At 40.3% G+C, this 18,008-nt stretch overlaps 2 protein-coding genes across 5 annotated transcripts in view; one reads left to right on the top strand and one right to left on the bottom strand.

Annotated features, from left to right (window-relative positions):
• Nucleotides 1-2,511: 2,511 nt before the first annotated feature.
• Nucleotides 2,512-7,500, top strand: YARS2 (tyrosyl-tRNA synthetase 2; the record flags this gene model as incomplete). Its single annotated transcript, XM_079544806.1, is given in 7 exon segments — nt 2,512-2,605; nt 2,721-2,746; nt 2,750-3,606; nt 4,841-5,008; nt 6,169-6,324; nt 6,671-6,841; nt 7,341-7,500. Coding segments are annotated over 7 exon segments (1,632 nt in total).
• A 6,717-nt stretch (nt 7,501-14,217) lies between these two features.
• DNM1L (dynamin 1 like) overlaps nt 14,218-18,008 on the bottom strand; it is a gene marked incomplete at both ends in the record, with an annotated part of 34,367 nt that continues 30,576 nt past the window's right edge. For all 4 annotated transcript variants that reach the window (XM_079549744.1, XM_079549746.1, XM_079549745.1 and 1 more), the window contains 3 exons: nt 14,218-14,274; nt 15,506-15,665; nt 17,497-17,606. In XM_079549744.1, coding sequence (XP_079405870.1) covers nt 14,218-14,274; nt 15,506-15,665; nt 17,497-17,606 — 327 coding nt within the window. The remainder of the gene's footprint in view (nt 14,275-15,505; nt 15,666-17,496; nt 17,607-18,008) is intronic.

Below are 18,008 nucleotides of genomic sequence, written 5' to 3'. Positions count from 1 at the left end.
TAACTAGGAGTTACAATAATCTTTAATATAACAAGGAGTTACAATAATCTTTAATAACAAGGAGTTACAATAATCTTGTGCTGAAAAGCTCTGCAAAATCAAACTTATTAAAAATAACTTGTATTAATGAGCTACGCTTTTATCCAGTATGACTCCATTAACAGTATCTAACATCAATAAAGTCTTAGCTCCACAGAGGTTTCTGTGCACATATTATCCATGGAGACAACTCTTTGCAAGAATTGCAAGAGTCCATGAAAGCCATTACTAGTCCCAGGACACTCTGTTCATTAAATACAGTCGTGTTCATGTAGACTCAAAGATATGAAATGCTTTAAGGCCAGTATAAACCCAAACTTATATTTCCTGCAACGTTTGTTTGACTACTTGAAATAGTATATTACTTTTCTATTGGAAAATAATGTCCTTAGATGACAAAGATTTTGATTATAACTATAAATAAAGTCCTTACCACAATCTTGTAAGTTTGAGCTGTCACTGCCAGGATATTTAGATGGCAAGACAGACAAGCATGTAGACCCTGGATTTCTAGGGAGCTGTACACACCTTCAGCAAAGCATGTCTTCAAAAAGAGGGAAGAACTGCTATAAGTAACGTTGACCCTGTGGTAGTGGACAAGAGAGCAGAGCCTGATCTGGGAGGCAGGAAGATAGGGTGGTCCTTCCTCATTTGTCTGAAACTGTGCATCATTCAAGGAAATGAAGCTCCATTTACAGTCTATGTGCCTTGGTTTGTTACCCCAGGACCTTCCTACCTGCTGATCCTGAAGAATAGCTTGTAAGCACTACCTGTCATCAAATCCTCTTCCCTTCTACTGTGGGAGCAGCAAATTTTCCCATGCATACTCCTGTGAGAAGTAGTGTTTCCTTGGCAGTCAATCAAGCTCAAATGTGGCACACAAGGCCCAGCCTGAAAAAGTGAAGAGTGTGCAAACCTCTCGCAAGGGAAAGTACATGGCTTTAGGAAAGACACCCTCAGAGCAGGACAAAGGAACAGCAAGCTTTGAACTGCAGCACATAGCTTTCAACCGTATCTAATATCACCTACAATTATCTCCATATCGCTTTAGCAAAATGACTTTTGCCATCTCCTTTGAGTCAGTTTCATACAGTCACTGCAAGGGTTATGCATGGTGATGAAGTTCAGCATTACTCAGGTTTCTCTCAGGACTGCAAAAATGCAGAATTATCATAGTTACAAATGAGGTGTGTATGCTGGGAGAGAATTATTTCTCTTGGAATCTACAGTGGATTCCTTTCTCTTTTGTCTTTTATCATTAGCTGAGACAGGAGAGTAAGTCACTGTGACAAGTGAATACATAGAATATGTACCATGACCTTGCCAGCTCTGGAGATGGATCTACTTGCTGTTTATGTACTCACAGCACCATAAAGACAAATACTCTTGTTAATGTAATATGTTTTCAGAGATCATTTCACCATTAAACCATGATCTCCTGAATATGGGAGTAGGTGACAGCTCTCATGTTCAGTCAAGAGGAGCAATCAATTAAGAACATAAACACAGACATTTGCAACAGCAGTCATTATGTAGAGAAATTTCCCACAGGTAGGAAACCACATGAAACTCACTCTGTGTATCAAAGAATGTAGTCTAAGCTAGCCACCCAGCTTTGATGCCTTGCATTTCTAATGGCTCCAATAACATCAGAGCCCACACAGCAGTCTCAGCTCTGTGCTAGCTACTTCTGCCTCCAGTACACATGAAGACCTCTGCCCATGACTACAAGTGGAAACTGGGCTTACATAAGGTCACAGACGGGGGACTAGCAGGAAGCTCTGAGACACCACCACAGAAGTTTGCTGGATGTATTCGAACACAAGAACACACAGACCCAGATCTCTGATAAACAACTGCCCCCAGTGCCTTAGGAGACTAAATATCTTTCCATGCTACTTCTTGCATCACTTCTTTCTGGGCATTGGAAATTCCCATGTTAGATGAGTCAGAGAGATAAATGCAGCACCAAGACTTTCTTTGTTTAAATTTCTTTAAATATTTAATGAGTTCCTACCTCACAACAACTGCATTAGCTTCTGCACACACAACTGCACACTGGTTTAAACCAACCTCTGCCATCCTGGAAAACAAACAATTTGCTTCCCCTTTTGAATATCCATCATAGCCCAGGGCAACTTACGGACAGGAGCAAAAAGAGAATTTTCTTATGGCAGCTCCAGTTATTTACAGCCCAATCTAACTGCTATAAGCTGTTAAATCTTCAGTGAGAGTTCCTGTGTGATTCTACGTTTTGACGGATGTTTGGGAACACTTATGCAGATCTCCATTTCAAAATGACTGATTGTGGATCCTAATCATTCATCAGTATGATACGTGAAGTTTCAGAAAATGATGAAGTCTTTTTTGCCCACAAGTATCATTTGTCCTTGTTCCCAGAAATATGAGTTCCTTTGAATGAAATGAAAAATAATGCTTATAAACAATGATCACAGGAAACTTGAATGAAAAATGAAGGATGAACCAAGGCATCGTTATTTCTGCGCTCATTTTCTTCGCTATCGTGGGAGACACAACGCTCCCACGCGGGCTGCTGGGCAGCCTGGTCTCGTATTAACTGTGGAGGCTGGTGGCCCCGCATGTGGCACGGGGGTTGGAGCTTCATGATCCTTGAAGCCCCTTCCAACCCTGCCGTTCCGCGATCCTGTGATTCACCACAGCCTCTCCGGACGGCCGGGTCGGGCAGTAACGCGGCACCTCCCCACGCCGGCTCCGCCCCGCCGCATCGCGGCGTGCCTCGCACAAGATGGCGGCGCCCACACTGTCGCGGCGCTGTTGCCGCGCGGCGGAGTTGTTTGGCGCCCTGCGGCGGACCCGGCCACCGGGAACGCGGCACGTCCACGAGCGGCCGCAGCGGGCCCGCGGCGCCAAGGGGCTGCTGGCGGCACAGTGCGAGCGCGGCCTCTTCCAGGAGGTGTTCCCGGCGCAGGGCGCGGACGAGCAGCTGGAAGCGCTGCTGGAGCCGGGCCGCCCGCCCGTCGCCGTTTACTGCGGTTTCGACCCGACGGCGGACTCGCTGCACGTCGGGCACCTGCCGGCCGTCATGGCGCTGCTGCACTTCCAGCGCGCCGGACACACCGTCCTGGCTGTGGTGGGCGGCGCGACGGCGCGGCTGGGCGACCCCAGCGGCCGCGAACGCGCGCGGGAACCGCTGGAGGCCGAGAAGGTGCGGGCCCACGCGCGGGGGCTGCGCGAGGGGCTGGGGCGGCTGCTGGAGAACCACCGCGCGCTGTTCTGGGCGGCGGGCGGAGGGCGGCCCCTGGGCCGGGCGGAGCTCCTGGACAACGCGTGGTGGCTGGGCCGCGAGCCGCTGCTCGACTTCCTATGCGGCGCCGGCGGCCGTCTCCGCATGGGCACGTTGCTAAGCCGGCAGGCCTGCCAAGCGCGGCTGCGCAGCGCCGAGGGCATGAGTCTGGCCGAGTTCCTGTACCCCGCCCTGCAGGCCTACGACTTCTTGCACCTCCACCGGCACCACGGCTGCCGCGTGCAGCTGGGCGGCGCCGACCAGATGGGCAACATCATGTCCGGATACGAGCTCGTCACCAAGTACGTGGGGGCGGGGCTGCGGTGGACGGTGGCCGTGCTTGGGGACCTGCGGGTCGTCCGGGTGGGCGGTAGAGCCGGCGGCATCCCGGGTTGGATCAGAAATAGCGCAGCCAGCGGGAGCGGGGAGGTGATCGTCCCTCTGTACCCGGCACTGTGGGACCGCATCTCGAGTGCTGTGTTCAGTTCTGGGTCCTTCAGTGCAAGAAAGAGACTGGTGCCCTGGAGCGTGTGCACGAAAGGGCAGTGAAGCTGTAAGGGGTATGGAGTTCACGGCTTGTGGGGAGCAGCTGAGGGAACTGAGATTGTTCAGTCTGGAGAAGAGGAGCTGAGGGGATGCTTCATCACTATGAATGCCTGAAAGGAGGTTGTGGTGTGGTGGGGGTCGGCCTCTTCTCCCAGCGAGCAGTGATAGGACGGCAATGGCCTCAAGTTGTACCAGAGGAGGTACAGGTTGGATATTGGGAAACATTTCTTCTCAGCGAGAGTGGTGCTGCAGTGGCACAGGCTGCCCAGGGAGGTGGTGGAATCATTGTCCCTGAAGTATTCAGTAACTGTGTGGATGTGGCACTGAGAGACATGGTCAGTGGGCATGGTGGGGACGGGTTGGTGTCAACCTAGACAATCTTAGATATCTTTTCCAACCTTAATGACTCCATGATTCAAACATCTTGAATAACAGCATGCAGACAGATCTGCTGCTGCCAAATACTATCAAGGTGTAATTGCACCAAAGTGAAGGTGTAGTATGTGCCTAGAGATGGCTGCAGTGCTTCCCCCAGAAACACAGTGAAAGCTGCTGCTGAACCTTTGCTTATCCCCAAGTTAGGTGCCAGTCTTGCATAATTCAGAGGCACTGCTGGTTGTAGGTGGCAAAGTTTGGCCTTGCATGCGTGCTTTACAAGACTCTCAGAACGGAAAAAAAACTGCATAAGTATCCTAACCCACAGGCAGCCTCAGTTACTATTTAGAGCAGAAGACAGAAATACAGGTCACATTAACTTGCTAGTGCTGCTACTCACAAAGCTATTTTACATACTTAAACTTCATTGCACAAAGAACTTAATATTTTTTTTCTAAGTCCTTTTTTTTTTTTTCCTAAAGCACTCTTCATAAAGCACTTCTGAATTACTTTGCTAACAGCTGTGTAACTGCTAAGGGATAGTATCTTTCAGGATGCCTGAGTTTTCTTAACGATGACCAAAATGTGATTTTTCATCTTCTCTAATCCTCACAGGATGACAGGAACAGATGTGTTTGGAATTACTGTGCCTCTTATTACCAGTACTACTGGAGATAAACTGGGAAAGACTGCTGGCAATGCAGTTTGGCTAAACAGAGATAAGACTTCTCCATTTGAGCTGTATCAGTTTTTTGTTAGACAACAAGATGACATAGTCGAGAAGTAAGTAGTTTTTCTTCATTTGTCTTCCTGGCTTTGTTTATGAAACTACATCCTGATGGTTCTCTGTAACTGTTGCATGTGGATGTACTTCCAGTACATGCACACGTATTTATATCTACGTAGTGGATCATCTTGCATATTTTTTGGGCTGATTGCACTCCACTTGGGACACCACTGGCCTACATAAAGATACACGTAGTAGACAGTTACACTGCAGCAGTAGCACAATTAAAGAGGAGAGAACAACACTTTTTTAAGTCCGTGGCAGACAATATAAGCTTATCTACAAGGCAGAGGTTTTCAGAATTCAATTTTAAGTCATTGTTGAAAGTAAAAACAAAGGCAGAGGGGCGAAACAGAACCATCAAAGTTCACATACCTGGTCAAATTGCTAATTGCTTGAGCCTTCTCAAAGCAAGTAGTAATCAGCACCCCATGCTAAGGTTTAATAGTGTAACTGCAGTACAGACTTCTCTCATAACTTGGCTTGATTCCTATATGGAGGTTCTGCATCAACAGCACTTTTCAGACTGAAAAAAGGTTGTGTGGATATTTAACATCAAAATGTTTAATGCTTTCAGACTTTGTAATCATGGAAGTACCTTCATTAATACACTGAATTCCACACAGCTGCATGCCCATTTAAATAAACCTTGTTGTAAAGAGTATACTTCTGATATGCACCTTTAAATTGTTGATGATCCTAAATAATCTTCTGCAAGATACACAGTCATCAACGCACAGCGTAATTCTGTCTGGTGATCAGCATAGCTGCATGGCTTTGCATTAATATACTGTGTAACTACTAAGGATATAAGTTAGAACCTCCCAAGCAGGCACACAATTGCAGTACGTTCTATAAAATACACTTCATTAGAAAAGTAAATTCCTGATTGTAGTACAAACTTCATAAAAGCTTTTGGAGCTGTTTTATTTCTGTACGCATTACCCTTAATAAAATGGTAAATAAAACACGAGTTACGATTTTAAATTTAAGTATGTGGGCAAAAACAAAGAGTTGTTTGAAAGAATAGCTATAATATGGATTTCTTAAAGAAATAAGAATCATTTTAGTGCAGTTAATGAAGTTTGAATGACAAGGACAGGAAATCTGTAACAATGTTTTTATAGACAAAATAATTTTTTTTCCCTGCTCACAGATACCTGAAACTCTTCACCTTTCTTCCTCTTGAAGAGATTGACCACATAATGGAAATGCATGCCAGAGAGCCTGAAAAATGGGGCCCTCAGAAGCGACTTGCTGCAGAAGTAACAAAACTTGTTCATGGCAGAGAGGGGCTGGAATCTGCTAAGAGGTGAAGTTCATTTTGTTGAGCAATTCTCTTTCAGATATATCTGATGGTAATTTAGTTATGTGTGGTTTTTCAGGGACTGTTTTAATGGAGTTAGCTGAGACTTTGCTATTAAGATAAATATATAGCAATGCTCTAGACTTAAGAGATACATAAACTATATTAAAATTGCAAGAGAATGGAGTCCAAAAAAACCCATGAATTCAAAGTTAGAAGGGTAGCTCCTAAATTCTTTTGTTACTGTGTGCGTAGCATCAGAAGAAATTGGGGAGGGGAATCTTTTCAGTTGAACTGTGCTTTGTCCAAAGATGAGACTAGAACTGATTCTGAATGATTTTTGTTCTCACAGGTGCACCAAAGCCCTTTATCACAGCAGTGTGGAGGCACTGGAAGCTATGTCTGACCAGGAGTTACAGGAACTTTTTAGACAGGCTCCTTCAGCTGAATTGATGCTTGAACCTGGAATGACTCTGCTTGACCTGTGTCGCAAAGCAAATGCCATTCCACATGGACCTAGTGGGTATGTTATCAGCCCCACTCTTCAGTAGTACCTCACTTGAACGGGTGGAAGTGGTGTGCTAACTTTAACAAGAGGTCAGAATAACTAAAACAGATAGTAAAGTGTAAGTTACCTGCATGTTATAGAATCATAGAATGTCTTGGCTTGAAAAGGACTATAATGATCATCTAGTTTCAATCCTCCTGCTATGTGCAGGGTCACCAACCACGTGACCAGGCTGAGAGGGGAGGCCTTGTTGCATTTTGAAGAGAAAGTGTAGGATAATGCAATGTCATGTACCATAGCTGTAAAATATACAGCTGAGAAAGAGACAGCAACAGATTACGTTCCCTTTATCCCTCTCGGGAGGAGAGGATGTGTACAAGACTTAAAATTTATTCAGTTACAAATTAAACCAAAGAAGCATCTGAAATAGCTCTTAACTGATCTTTCAGTACTTACCAGCAACAGGTATCTTCCTCTTGCAATTACTCATTGTTGTTGGTTTCTTTTTTTTAAGGTACCAGAAAATTACAGACGGTGGAGTTTCAGTAAATGGGATTCGTATAACCAATCCTGAGACTGTTCTTATTCTTGGACAGCATATTCTCAAGAATGGAGTATCATTGCTTAGGATTGGAAAGAAAAACTACTACATTATAAAATGGCTCACATTGTGACAAGAAGAATATCTTCCTAAAATTAGACACCACTTCAACTCTGTTGCTTGAAGAATGTAATTGAAGACGTTTCTATACTGTGCAGCTCACAAACTGCCTAATAGCATAGTTTCAGTTTTCAGAATACATCAACAGAGTTCAAATAAAGGCAGCTGAGATTCTAAACATGTATGATTTCATGTTTTAGCTCTGGAAGTGAATCACTGAACCAGAAAATGATAGAAATCCATACCAGATTTTTTCCTCATATGCTGTCCATCTCATTCCTTCACAATGATCACACTTCACATAGGCCACAGATTGCACATAGCAGAAAAAGCTGCATGCTATATTATAGCAGTTGCACACCTACACTGGATTTTTTAACTCCACTAAGGTTATGCATTATAATGTGTTACAGCAGAGCTTTTTCTTAACTTACTCCTTTTTAAGTTAATGCAGTGGCTGTCAGTTATCAGCTGTTGCCCATGAAGAGTACGGATTCATGTGATGTGCTCTCTCCACTAAAGTATAAGATACAGATCTAAAATATCAAAAAGGAGTGTTTGAAATTGCTTTGGAAACAGGTACCACTGGAGTACAGAACTGAAAAACTCACATGCAGCTCTTAGAAGTTACACCGATGAAGAGAGATTTCAAGCACCATTCACAAAAGAATATGCATGAGAAGATGAAAAGACCCATTTCAAGGAACCAAGATGGAAACTCTCTTCCAACTACTGTATTGTAGGTGGGAAGGGCAATGGTCACCAGATATGCTACAGAACAATTCACAGCAAGATGTGCAAAGGGATACTTGAAACCTTTCCTAACAAGATGAATGCTGCTGTTGACTTTTGACTTCATCCTAACATAGAAAATCAGGATAAGTGGGTAAGGACAAACAACCTACTATCAACAGTTTTTTGTATTTTTTTTTCTTAACAGGTTTGGTTAAAAGCTGCAGAAGATTCACAATAAATAAGTGAAACAGTTAAGTCCTGATAAGTAAGTTTATTATTGGTTATGTATGGGAGCATAATGCATATGAGCTTTGCAGGTTTATTGTGGTAATACAGAACTGATTCACTTCTTGAAATAGGAGGGGAGATAGATAAGTGTTTTTGCAATTAAAATCCAGCCCTTCAGACAGGGCAACATGCAAAAGCAGCACCTTTTCATTACAGAACACAAAATTGTTCTAGTGCTTATGGCCTTGCTAACATTTTGGAGCACAGCTTCCCAATTCCCTTGTAAGGCCAGCACAGAGGTGAGGACATACTTCAAGGAGTAGATGGAACATTACATTTAAAGGCAGTGGTGTTTTATTCATTGTTCTGAAAAAAACACCTGCACTGCTGGACACTGATACTGCTTACACACCTAAAATCTGTACAGAGCCTTGCTATCTTCAAACTTTTCCCTTCCTGCATTGGTGTTGCTTATAATGTTGGTCCCACATTGTTCACAGTCCTGCAACGTAAACAACACAAAGCTACACATGGTTACCAAAAATATTAGCAGTAAAAGTTGATACTAAAATAACACAGAACTGGATAACTGACTGCAAATTACAGTAATTTAGCAGACTGGCTCAAACTCCGGTGTTGTTTTTTTGTTCATTTCTGAAGGGACCCTTCCTTCCTTCCCCAGTGTAAACAAATGTGAAATCCTCTTGGATTTATGAAGTGATTGCTTTGGGCACTGACTGCAGTGTAGTTTGCAAAGATTCAGTTAATCCTTGCTTGGGGGAAATGCTTTCCTAGTCTGTCAAACTGTATCATCTTACAGTTTCACAGTCAGCAGCTGCAAGGAGACCGACCCTAAACTCAGCTGTCTAGATAGTGGTATTTAATCATCATCTCTTACACTGTTGGAATAAGTCATGGTATTTCAGCTGCTTCAAAACCATCTGATACGTAAGAATTGGGAAATAACTACAAGAAATTCTAACACTTCTCAAGGACCCCTAATATTCTCTATCTTTCAGGGCAGGAGAGGAGGGGAGTGGTGGTTTTTGCTTTTGCTTAATCAACTTGGTGGTGGTTTTATCTGCATTGTCAACCAAGATTTCAGTAATAACAAGTTATGGTGGCTTACTGCTTATACACCAGGGCTTATTTTTCAGATTAAGCTGTAACATGGTGGTGCTTCACTACATGGAATTAATAGCGTTATTTTCAGTCTAAGATCCCAATTACTTATTGAGATATCCACGTCCTATATGTTATTTTACTATCTGTAATATACAACAGTATATAACAATATTGTGTATATTCTATAGCTATATGAAGACAAAAAAAGTACTTAAGTTATTCCTTCCTTGAAAAGAAAAAAAAAAAAACAACCTACATCTCCTGTCAGTTTTCAAGACCAGTTTGCTTTTCTTGCAATTTTGCCCTGTGCTGCAATTATGATCAGAGCTATCCTAAAAATACAAATCAAAAAAACCAAACACAGTTCTGATGGGAAAATGATAGAAGAGCAAGAGAAACTAAGCCGTTCTTGCTTTCCTAGAAGATCTACTTTGTGTGCTTTTGTATTTATCTTGTTCCTTACTTGGTAGAAGCATTGCAGCAATGCAAAAACCTGCACCCAAGAACAAAATACACCAGTGCACACCCATATTAAGCTCCAAATAAACACAAATAGGAGTTAACAGCTACTTTCTGCTTGCAGATAAAACTCCTCAGAGTAGATTATGTCATTTTTTCATACCTAATCTCCTCCTGCTTTTTTCCCCTCTGTATCCACAGATCCTCATATATCCTCAAATTTCAATTTATTTTTTAAAGCATTAGCACCCACTTTCATCAAGTATTAAAAGGATTTTATTTGTTTTTACAAATACAAAATTGAAAAAGTTAAATTCTCTGTATACAAGATTTATAATAAGATCCATCAACTCCAAGAGCTTTATTCTGTGCTTTCTAATCAGCTCCTAGTAATCCAAACCCTTCCCTGATTCTTTCTAAGAGGTGGCTGGATGCAATCACTACATTTCACACACACCCTGTACACCTGAGTGTTACAACAGTTAGGCCAAGAATCAAAGACAACTTAAAAACCCAGTATTCTTTCTTGGGCTGTTTTTATTCCTCAGATACCAAAATACACTCAAATCAGGTATGTTCAGGTGATCATTCAGAGACAGAGCTCGTTCAGAGATGAACAAGTGGAAATAGACTATGAAGTATTTACTGCGTGTGCAAATGTGTGATTTGCAAGTATAGGAAGAAAAGCAGTATTTTTGGGTCAGAGATTTAAAAAGAACAACAACATGAAAAGAAAAAAAAACCAACCATCTGCTTAGCAGCAGGAGACAGCACAAACCAAAGGACTCGAATATTGTGGCAGCCAGCAGTAAGTGGTGGCTGCTTTCACGTAGCACTTCTATTTGTAAAGGTGGTAGGAGGTGAGAGGGCCTGCAGCAAATAAAAAAGAAGCTATCTGAACATAAAAACACCTTCAGCAGTTTAAAAGATGTAACTATTTGGACATAATACACAGTTGGTCTACTCTTTTTTAACTTCAAAGAATTAATCGTCCAATTCTCTCACCTCCAAATGCAGAATTTGACTGGCAACAAGTTAAAAAAACGTGCATTTGAGAACTTCAGTATCTGCAGAAAACACTGTTAGTCTGCTTGCATAACTGAAGGATTTAATTGAAGGGAAAAAAAAATACACAAAATTATGCAATTTTGAAACAGAAGCAGACTGATAAGTTTTTTCCCCTGCTGCAGTTCCATAAAGCGGGGACCTGAGTTTGCAGGGTGTCCAATTTAGCATCTCTCATATTTAGTCCTCCATACCACAGAGGTTAAAGATGAGTTTCACTTCAGTTTTGATGCATTTTACTTCAGAATACAGTTTGAAGCAGACAGACACTCCCCTTACCCACCAAGTGAAGTTCGAAACTGACTACTAAAAGACTCACAAAATTTATTGACAAACTTTTCACACAGATACTGTGTTTTATTTACAGTACTACCACACACAGGTCAGGTATTAAATGTCAAACATTTACTAGTCTAAACTTGGCTACAGAAGTTGTTCTCTCTGTGATTGCTTCACAGGATAGAAGTTTGTTTGTTTGTTTGTTTTTTAATTAAACTGAAAGTTGATCATTGCTGACAGAAATATTTCAGGTTTAAATTAATTGAGGTTGACTGTAAGAGATGCATCATCTAATCTAGTGAGACTTCTCACCAGCTGCCCAGTATTTCTTCTAAGGGTGGCAGCAACAATAGCACTTAGTTCTGTTTCAGACAATCCATAAAACAATTAATGGCAACCAGTTGCCTATCAACCCTATTACTTACATAACTGCAGCAACTGTTATAAGAAATAAAGATGATGAATTGCAGGAGGGCAACTGCAAACTTAAGGCTGTAAAAGCATTCTTAGCTATCCCCCAAACCTGTAAGGATATACAGTCCTGCCACCTGAACTAAAAGTGAGTTCAAAACTTTATTTCTGGGATCATTCATTTTGTATAGTATCTGTTTATTTAATAACAGGGCTGGTACAGCATGGATTTTTCAAGATTTGCACTGAGGTTGACAAGTTCATTTCTTGGCACTCAAACATTACCAAATTAAAAATGTTTATAAAGCCAAAAAAATTTAAAAAATTAACATTTCAAAAAAAAAGCCACAGATAAACACTTTGGAGACTTCACATGACATTCATTACAGAGCCAGTTATCACTTGCAAGACATTCTTAAATAAATAGAACTTATCTGCTTTATGTAGCACTTGAAAACTTTGTAATTCAGAATATCCCTTGACAACAGACTGCTGATTGACATTTGGGAGTTAAAACATAGGTTCACTTAGGGACAGTTCTATTTTGTTGAAAACATTTCTTAGATGCCAAAAGTACAAGGGAAGGAGATGCCAGGGGAATTCCAACCACAAATGTAATGCTTTTGACCAAATTCTTAAAAGCTTTCACTGTTGGCTAAAATTCACTTGAGAAGTGGCTCGCACTTCATTACACTTGCATTTCTTACATCTGAGAACTACCATCCCTGAATAAGAAGTGATAAGTTACAATTACTTCCTTTATATTCATTATACGTAACATAAACATTGTGACTTTTTAAGCTGTTTAAAAATACAGATTACATTTCTATGTCCTGTGTGAACTACTTCAGATAACACATAAAATAACAAGAATTGCACGTGAGACTTAACTCCTTGTGTTTATAGTGGTGCCAAACTCAAAATTATTATGTGAAAGAATAAATTTTTAAAACAGATCTTGTCAGAAACTGAGACCTTAACAGTTTTTTAATTTTTAATTTTTAGCAGCTTACAGCAGGAGTTCAGTTTCTGTTAATTGATGAAATGAGAGAGGAACTGAAGAGAGGAATAAAAACCTCACGGTACTGGCCCAACATCCTAAAAGAAGACCATGGCTGTTAACAGCTGTCTCTCATTTTTCAAATGCAAGTCATGTTAAAGATAAAATATCAGCAACCACAGTACACATTTTTTACTGTATACAAAAAAGTAGATCTGTTTGAAAAGTACATGCAAGTGTGCTGGCTGGAATTTAAATAATTTTTTTATTCATAAAAATTAAAATGCTTATCCTTTAAAGGTTAGCGTGAACAGTGTTTGACTGCATGAATTACAATCAGAAGAAAATAACTACCAACTTAAGGTTTCCTGATGTGATTGTCCTTAAAAAAAGAAAAAGAAAAAAAAAAAAAACTACTAACAGTACAATTTTCCTTACAAGTAACTGTGATCTCTAGTATAAATATTCCAATCTCGCAGGCTTTCTTTCATACTGTCCTATCTTCCAAAGTTTGGTAGTAAGTTGTGGGGATCCCCTTCTCCCTGGCCAACTTTATCTGTTTTTGAAAAAAACACTTGCTATCCCGTAACAGTTTTGAAATCCATTTTTATTTTATTTTATTTTATTTTCAGTTGTGCCAGAACAAATTTACTATTGGATGGTCCAGGGCCTTGGTCCCAAGGGGAAGAAAGGGGAAGGTGTTCTTGTACCTGATTGTAACCCCCAGCATTTTTATGCAAGCTCCAGTGCACATCAACAACTTGGCAGCCACTTGTCAGTAGGCCGTTACTTGTTTGCAAGCTCCAGGCTGATTCATCCTACATGATACTCCTCCACTAAATGAAGTTCAGAATTTTGTCTGCAGTTTTTAACATTCGGAAAGAAATGGGGACACACACGTAGCAATACGGTAGACATCTCTACTGTGCTATAAAATTGACACCTCCATCTGTCATAGTGCATGCAATATAGTCATGAAAGAAAATACTTGGTGCTCTCTCCTCTTCACAGTATTTAAACTTCTATTGTAAAAGCAGCTTAAAACTATGCCACAAGACTACACTGTCCATCTTAACCACAGGCAACCTGTTTAGCAAGTCAGGCACTGGAACTTCAGTGTTTTTCCCCAAGTTCAAATGAGCCTGTCACTGAGACAGTAGACTTGGTCTGCTTTAATTTGCACCAGAAAGCTGGTAAGGAAACATTTAGAGCCATTTATTATGTGGATTAAATACGACTTATTTTGCAAAATACAGCGTATTTTTCTGTTTGCAAATCAAACCAACTGTCTTTACATGAGCAGATTTACACAGTTGCAGTACACAGATAAGAGTTCATAAATAAAAATTCTACTCCGTATACCATGCCTAGCAATTCTGAAGTCAGTGTAACCTCCAACGCATATAAATAGCGTGGCTGGTACCGTCTTCACCAAAGATGTGTCTCCCGAATCTCTGCAATGATTTGACTGGCTCGCTGCAAGGCCTGTGCATGGAGAAACAAAAACACCGATGTTAATTGGTATTTCTGAAGAGATTTCTGAAGGAAGCAAGGATGGCAGTCAGAAAGCGTGATGTTAGTATTTAAATCGAAGCCAGTCGTTTTCATTAGTGGTGATAACCTGGAAGGACACTGATAAGCAACTATGGAACCTCGCATCTGCAAAGATCATGCAAGTGAGAACTACTACGAAACAGAAGATAGTGCTAAGATTTTAGCAAAGGTATAACTAAATTGTCTCTCTATAGATAAGAGAATTGAGTTATTTTAAAACTGCATTTCTGGTTATAAGTGAAAAGAACTCACTGCCGTTCTGAGCAACATTAAGATGCTCAAGTGTTCCCAGTAACATGCTTACCTTATGATTCATATCTGTATAAATACATAAATTCTCAAGAAGAACAGATCTTTTCACCATACACAATTTTAATGCTTTGAATATCCCCCATAAAACAGAGGGGGAAACTGCACTTCTATTACTTCTGTATTTTGGTGCAGTCTCTACAGTCTAGCCTGCTGAACTTCAGAAATTTAAACTGTTTTGGTTTACGCTCAGAATACCAACTAATACTGATCATAATTTTGGTCCAATGAAGCTTACAGTTAAGACACTTTCCCTCCTCATTCAAGTACTTTTATCATACAGTTGCAAAGACTAAACTTGCTACAGGCATCTTGGGTAAGCAGTATCTCAGGGCATCTGATCTCTCAAATGTGCACTGTTTGAACAGATTGTGCTGTTCACAAGAGAGAAACACTTCTTGCTACTTTAGTGAAGCTGCACTGTTATCTGAGAGGCATTCTTTTCTAAATAGGTCAGTCCTAAGGAGCATTTCAGCTGTAGCAGACTAATACATCACATAACTTATATAATGAAGAGATGAGGAGGTTTTTTTAAACACCAGTATGTCCCAAATTCATTGATACAGACATACACGGTGGTCATGATAACTGAGTCTCAACATTTCCTCTGCTTATACTATATGGAACTCTAGATCCACTAGCCACTGGCCTGTAGACTGTGTGAAGATGGGAACAATAGTTAAAAGACTGTAATCAATTTCCCAGAAAAGAACTACTGATCACAATAGAGAAAGTTAAATAAGAGCAAGTGATCAGGAACAAAATCTACCATTACATTTACATGGCTTCAGCTTCATCAACTATTCCCATAAGGCCCTGACCTTTTTCTGTCTTTTTTTTCTTTTTAAAATACCTTTAGCATGTCAGCTGCCTCTTTTCTGCGCTGCGCCATGTCTTCAGATTCCGTCAGAAGGTCATCCAACAGCAAGGATTTGTACAGCTGGCCCACCAGCTCACTCTGAAGAGTGTCTTTCACGTGGTTCACCAGAAAATGCATCACTGCCTTTGGCACACTGCAAGCACATAAAGATTGTTTCTTCAGGACATAATAAAACCAGGCCTACATCAAAGAATTCACAACATAAGCAAGCAGCGACAGAACCTTGGCTCAAACTACCATGAATCTACCACTGACATATATAAAAGCTTACTATCTCCAGTAAAGTATCCTGTGCAATTTAAACATCTCATGTCTTCCACATGAGATGGCTGTATTGTATATAAATATATAGTGTAGGAAGTACATGAAAAATAAGTTACTTTTTTTCCCCACAAAGGACCAGAAACCAAATCTCCACTATGCTAGGCATGACAAAAAGGCTATGTCACCCTAGAATCAACCTTACGTGGAAACGCAAAAGGAAAGAGTCAAGGAAAGGATTGATATATCTGATCTTAATCCAACACTGACTGCAGGATCCCTGTTCAAATACCAGACAACACAGCATAAGGGCAATTTACAACAGCAAATGGATTTGAAGTGTGCAAAATGTGTTATTTAGAATGGAAGCAAGCAATCAATGCAATTCAAGAACAATCCTTCAGGAAAAGGGTACAGAATCTGTAAAGCAACATGTTTCAGTTCTATGTTGGGCTACAATACCCCCCAATGAAACCATGGTTTTAGCTCTGGATTTCCATGCTGCTAAAATTCCTGGGAAAAAAATAAATAGAAGTACTGAAACTACTGGCACCTGATCTTCCTGGGGTCTTAAGGTATGTGTAGGAGTACTTTTCTGAAAAGGTGGAAGTAAAATCACTACACTAGAACAGTGCAAGAATCTAAGGATATAAATGGAGGATCAAAAGTCAAATTACTGCCCCTTGGGTTATTTCATCAGAATAGCAGCAGCTGACAATGAAAATATCAACTGTCCTTCCCAATTGATAAATAAAAAAATATCAGTTTAAACAAACAGTGTTGATGCAACACTGTAAGTAATATTTTACAACTAGAATAGTCTGGGATCTGACATATACAGTCAGTAATGACTCACTGAGCAGTAATTCCACATGATCTCACGTGCCCACACTGCTAAATCCAATCATACATCATTGGAATCATACTCCCACATTCGGTTGGGAATTTTCCCCATTATGCTCTACTGCTTTTAGGCTCTTTACTGCTCAGCTGTGGAGTGACTTCTGGGAAATCATGATGAGACTACATAGGTCTATTAATAGTAAAATAATTAATTTTGCATCCTCTTTTCAAGCCGATGCATTTGAAATTCTACTAAAAGAAGAACTTAAGAAATCTAAAATATTTTGGGAGTCGCCTGGCTAAGAGTGAAAGCAAAACTCTGGTATCTATCCCAGCATAGCTCTGAATCTTCCAAATAAGAGAATGAATCTGCTTTGCAAGTGCAATGTGGGATGGACATGAGTACAGTGTTTAAAACATTTCTTAAAAATATTTCTGAAGTAGGTCAGGATGTTTTAATGCATCAAATTTGCAATACTTGGCATAGCATTTTTGCTGCATATTTACTGCAAAGAATGTAAAGGGTTAGCCACAGCAGTCCCTATTTGAAACAAAAAGGACATCAAAGCTAAGTTCTGCCACTGCTACATAACACCCAGAGTTCATTCCAGTTATTTGCTGAAAATCATCCACCTGAATTCTTCATCATCCGTTAGAAAAACTGCCACCTCCTAAATTGAACTAACTGAACCTCATACATCAGTGTAACGGATAATTAAAACTGTTAGAAAAAAACCAAGTACTACTTCAGCCTTCTTAATGCTGTGAGGAGTGAGTTTTATAGAAAAGCAAGATTATTATACGATGCTTGAAATACCACAACATTTGTATGGTTTAAACACATCTAGGTTATGTTTTACCTGTCCTGAATATTCTTTCTGACAATAAGGAAATAAGATTTAATGAGTCGTTCAATCACTTCACAATCTCGCTGCTCACGGGCAGAAAGTTTGCGTGCAACAGGTACAGGCTATGTAAAAAAAAAAAAAAAAAGATACCTCAAGTTACATTCTGCTTATTTGTATAGATAAATAAAACTTACACTGGGGGAGACCAAAACAAACTATTGCTCTTTTAGTCTGATAATTTGATACACGTCATCTGTCTTGCAACACTACTCTGCTATTGACCTAGAGACATCAAAATCCAGATCTCTGAAACTGAAAGGTCAGATGGCACCAACCAATTTAGTTTTTAAAGCTCACGAAAGGAAGTCAGTTCGGCCAAGACTTTAAGAATCTTCATCTGTTTTTTTTTTTTTTTTCCTGTTGTTGTTGTTTTTTTGTTTTTGTTTTGTTTTGTTTTTGTTTTTAATTTAAATCATTAAATTTTCCTCTGGTATGAAAAATGTCAACTTCAGCAAAAATGAACA

The sequence above is a fragment of the Tetrao urogallus genome (assembly GCF_951394365.1).
Source record: "Tetrao urogallus genome assembly, chromosome: 1".
Classification (NCBI taxonomy): domain Eukaryota; kingdom Metazoa; phylum Chordata; class Aves; order Galliformes; family Phasianidae; genus Tetrao; species Tetrao urogallus.
This window is presented reverse-complemented; position numbering and strand designations above follow the sequence as displayed.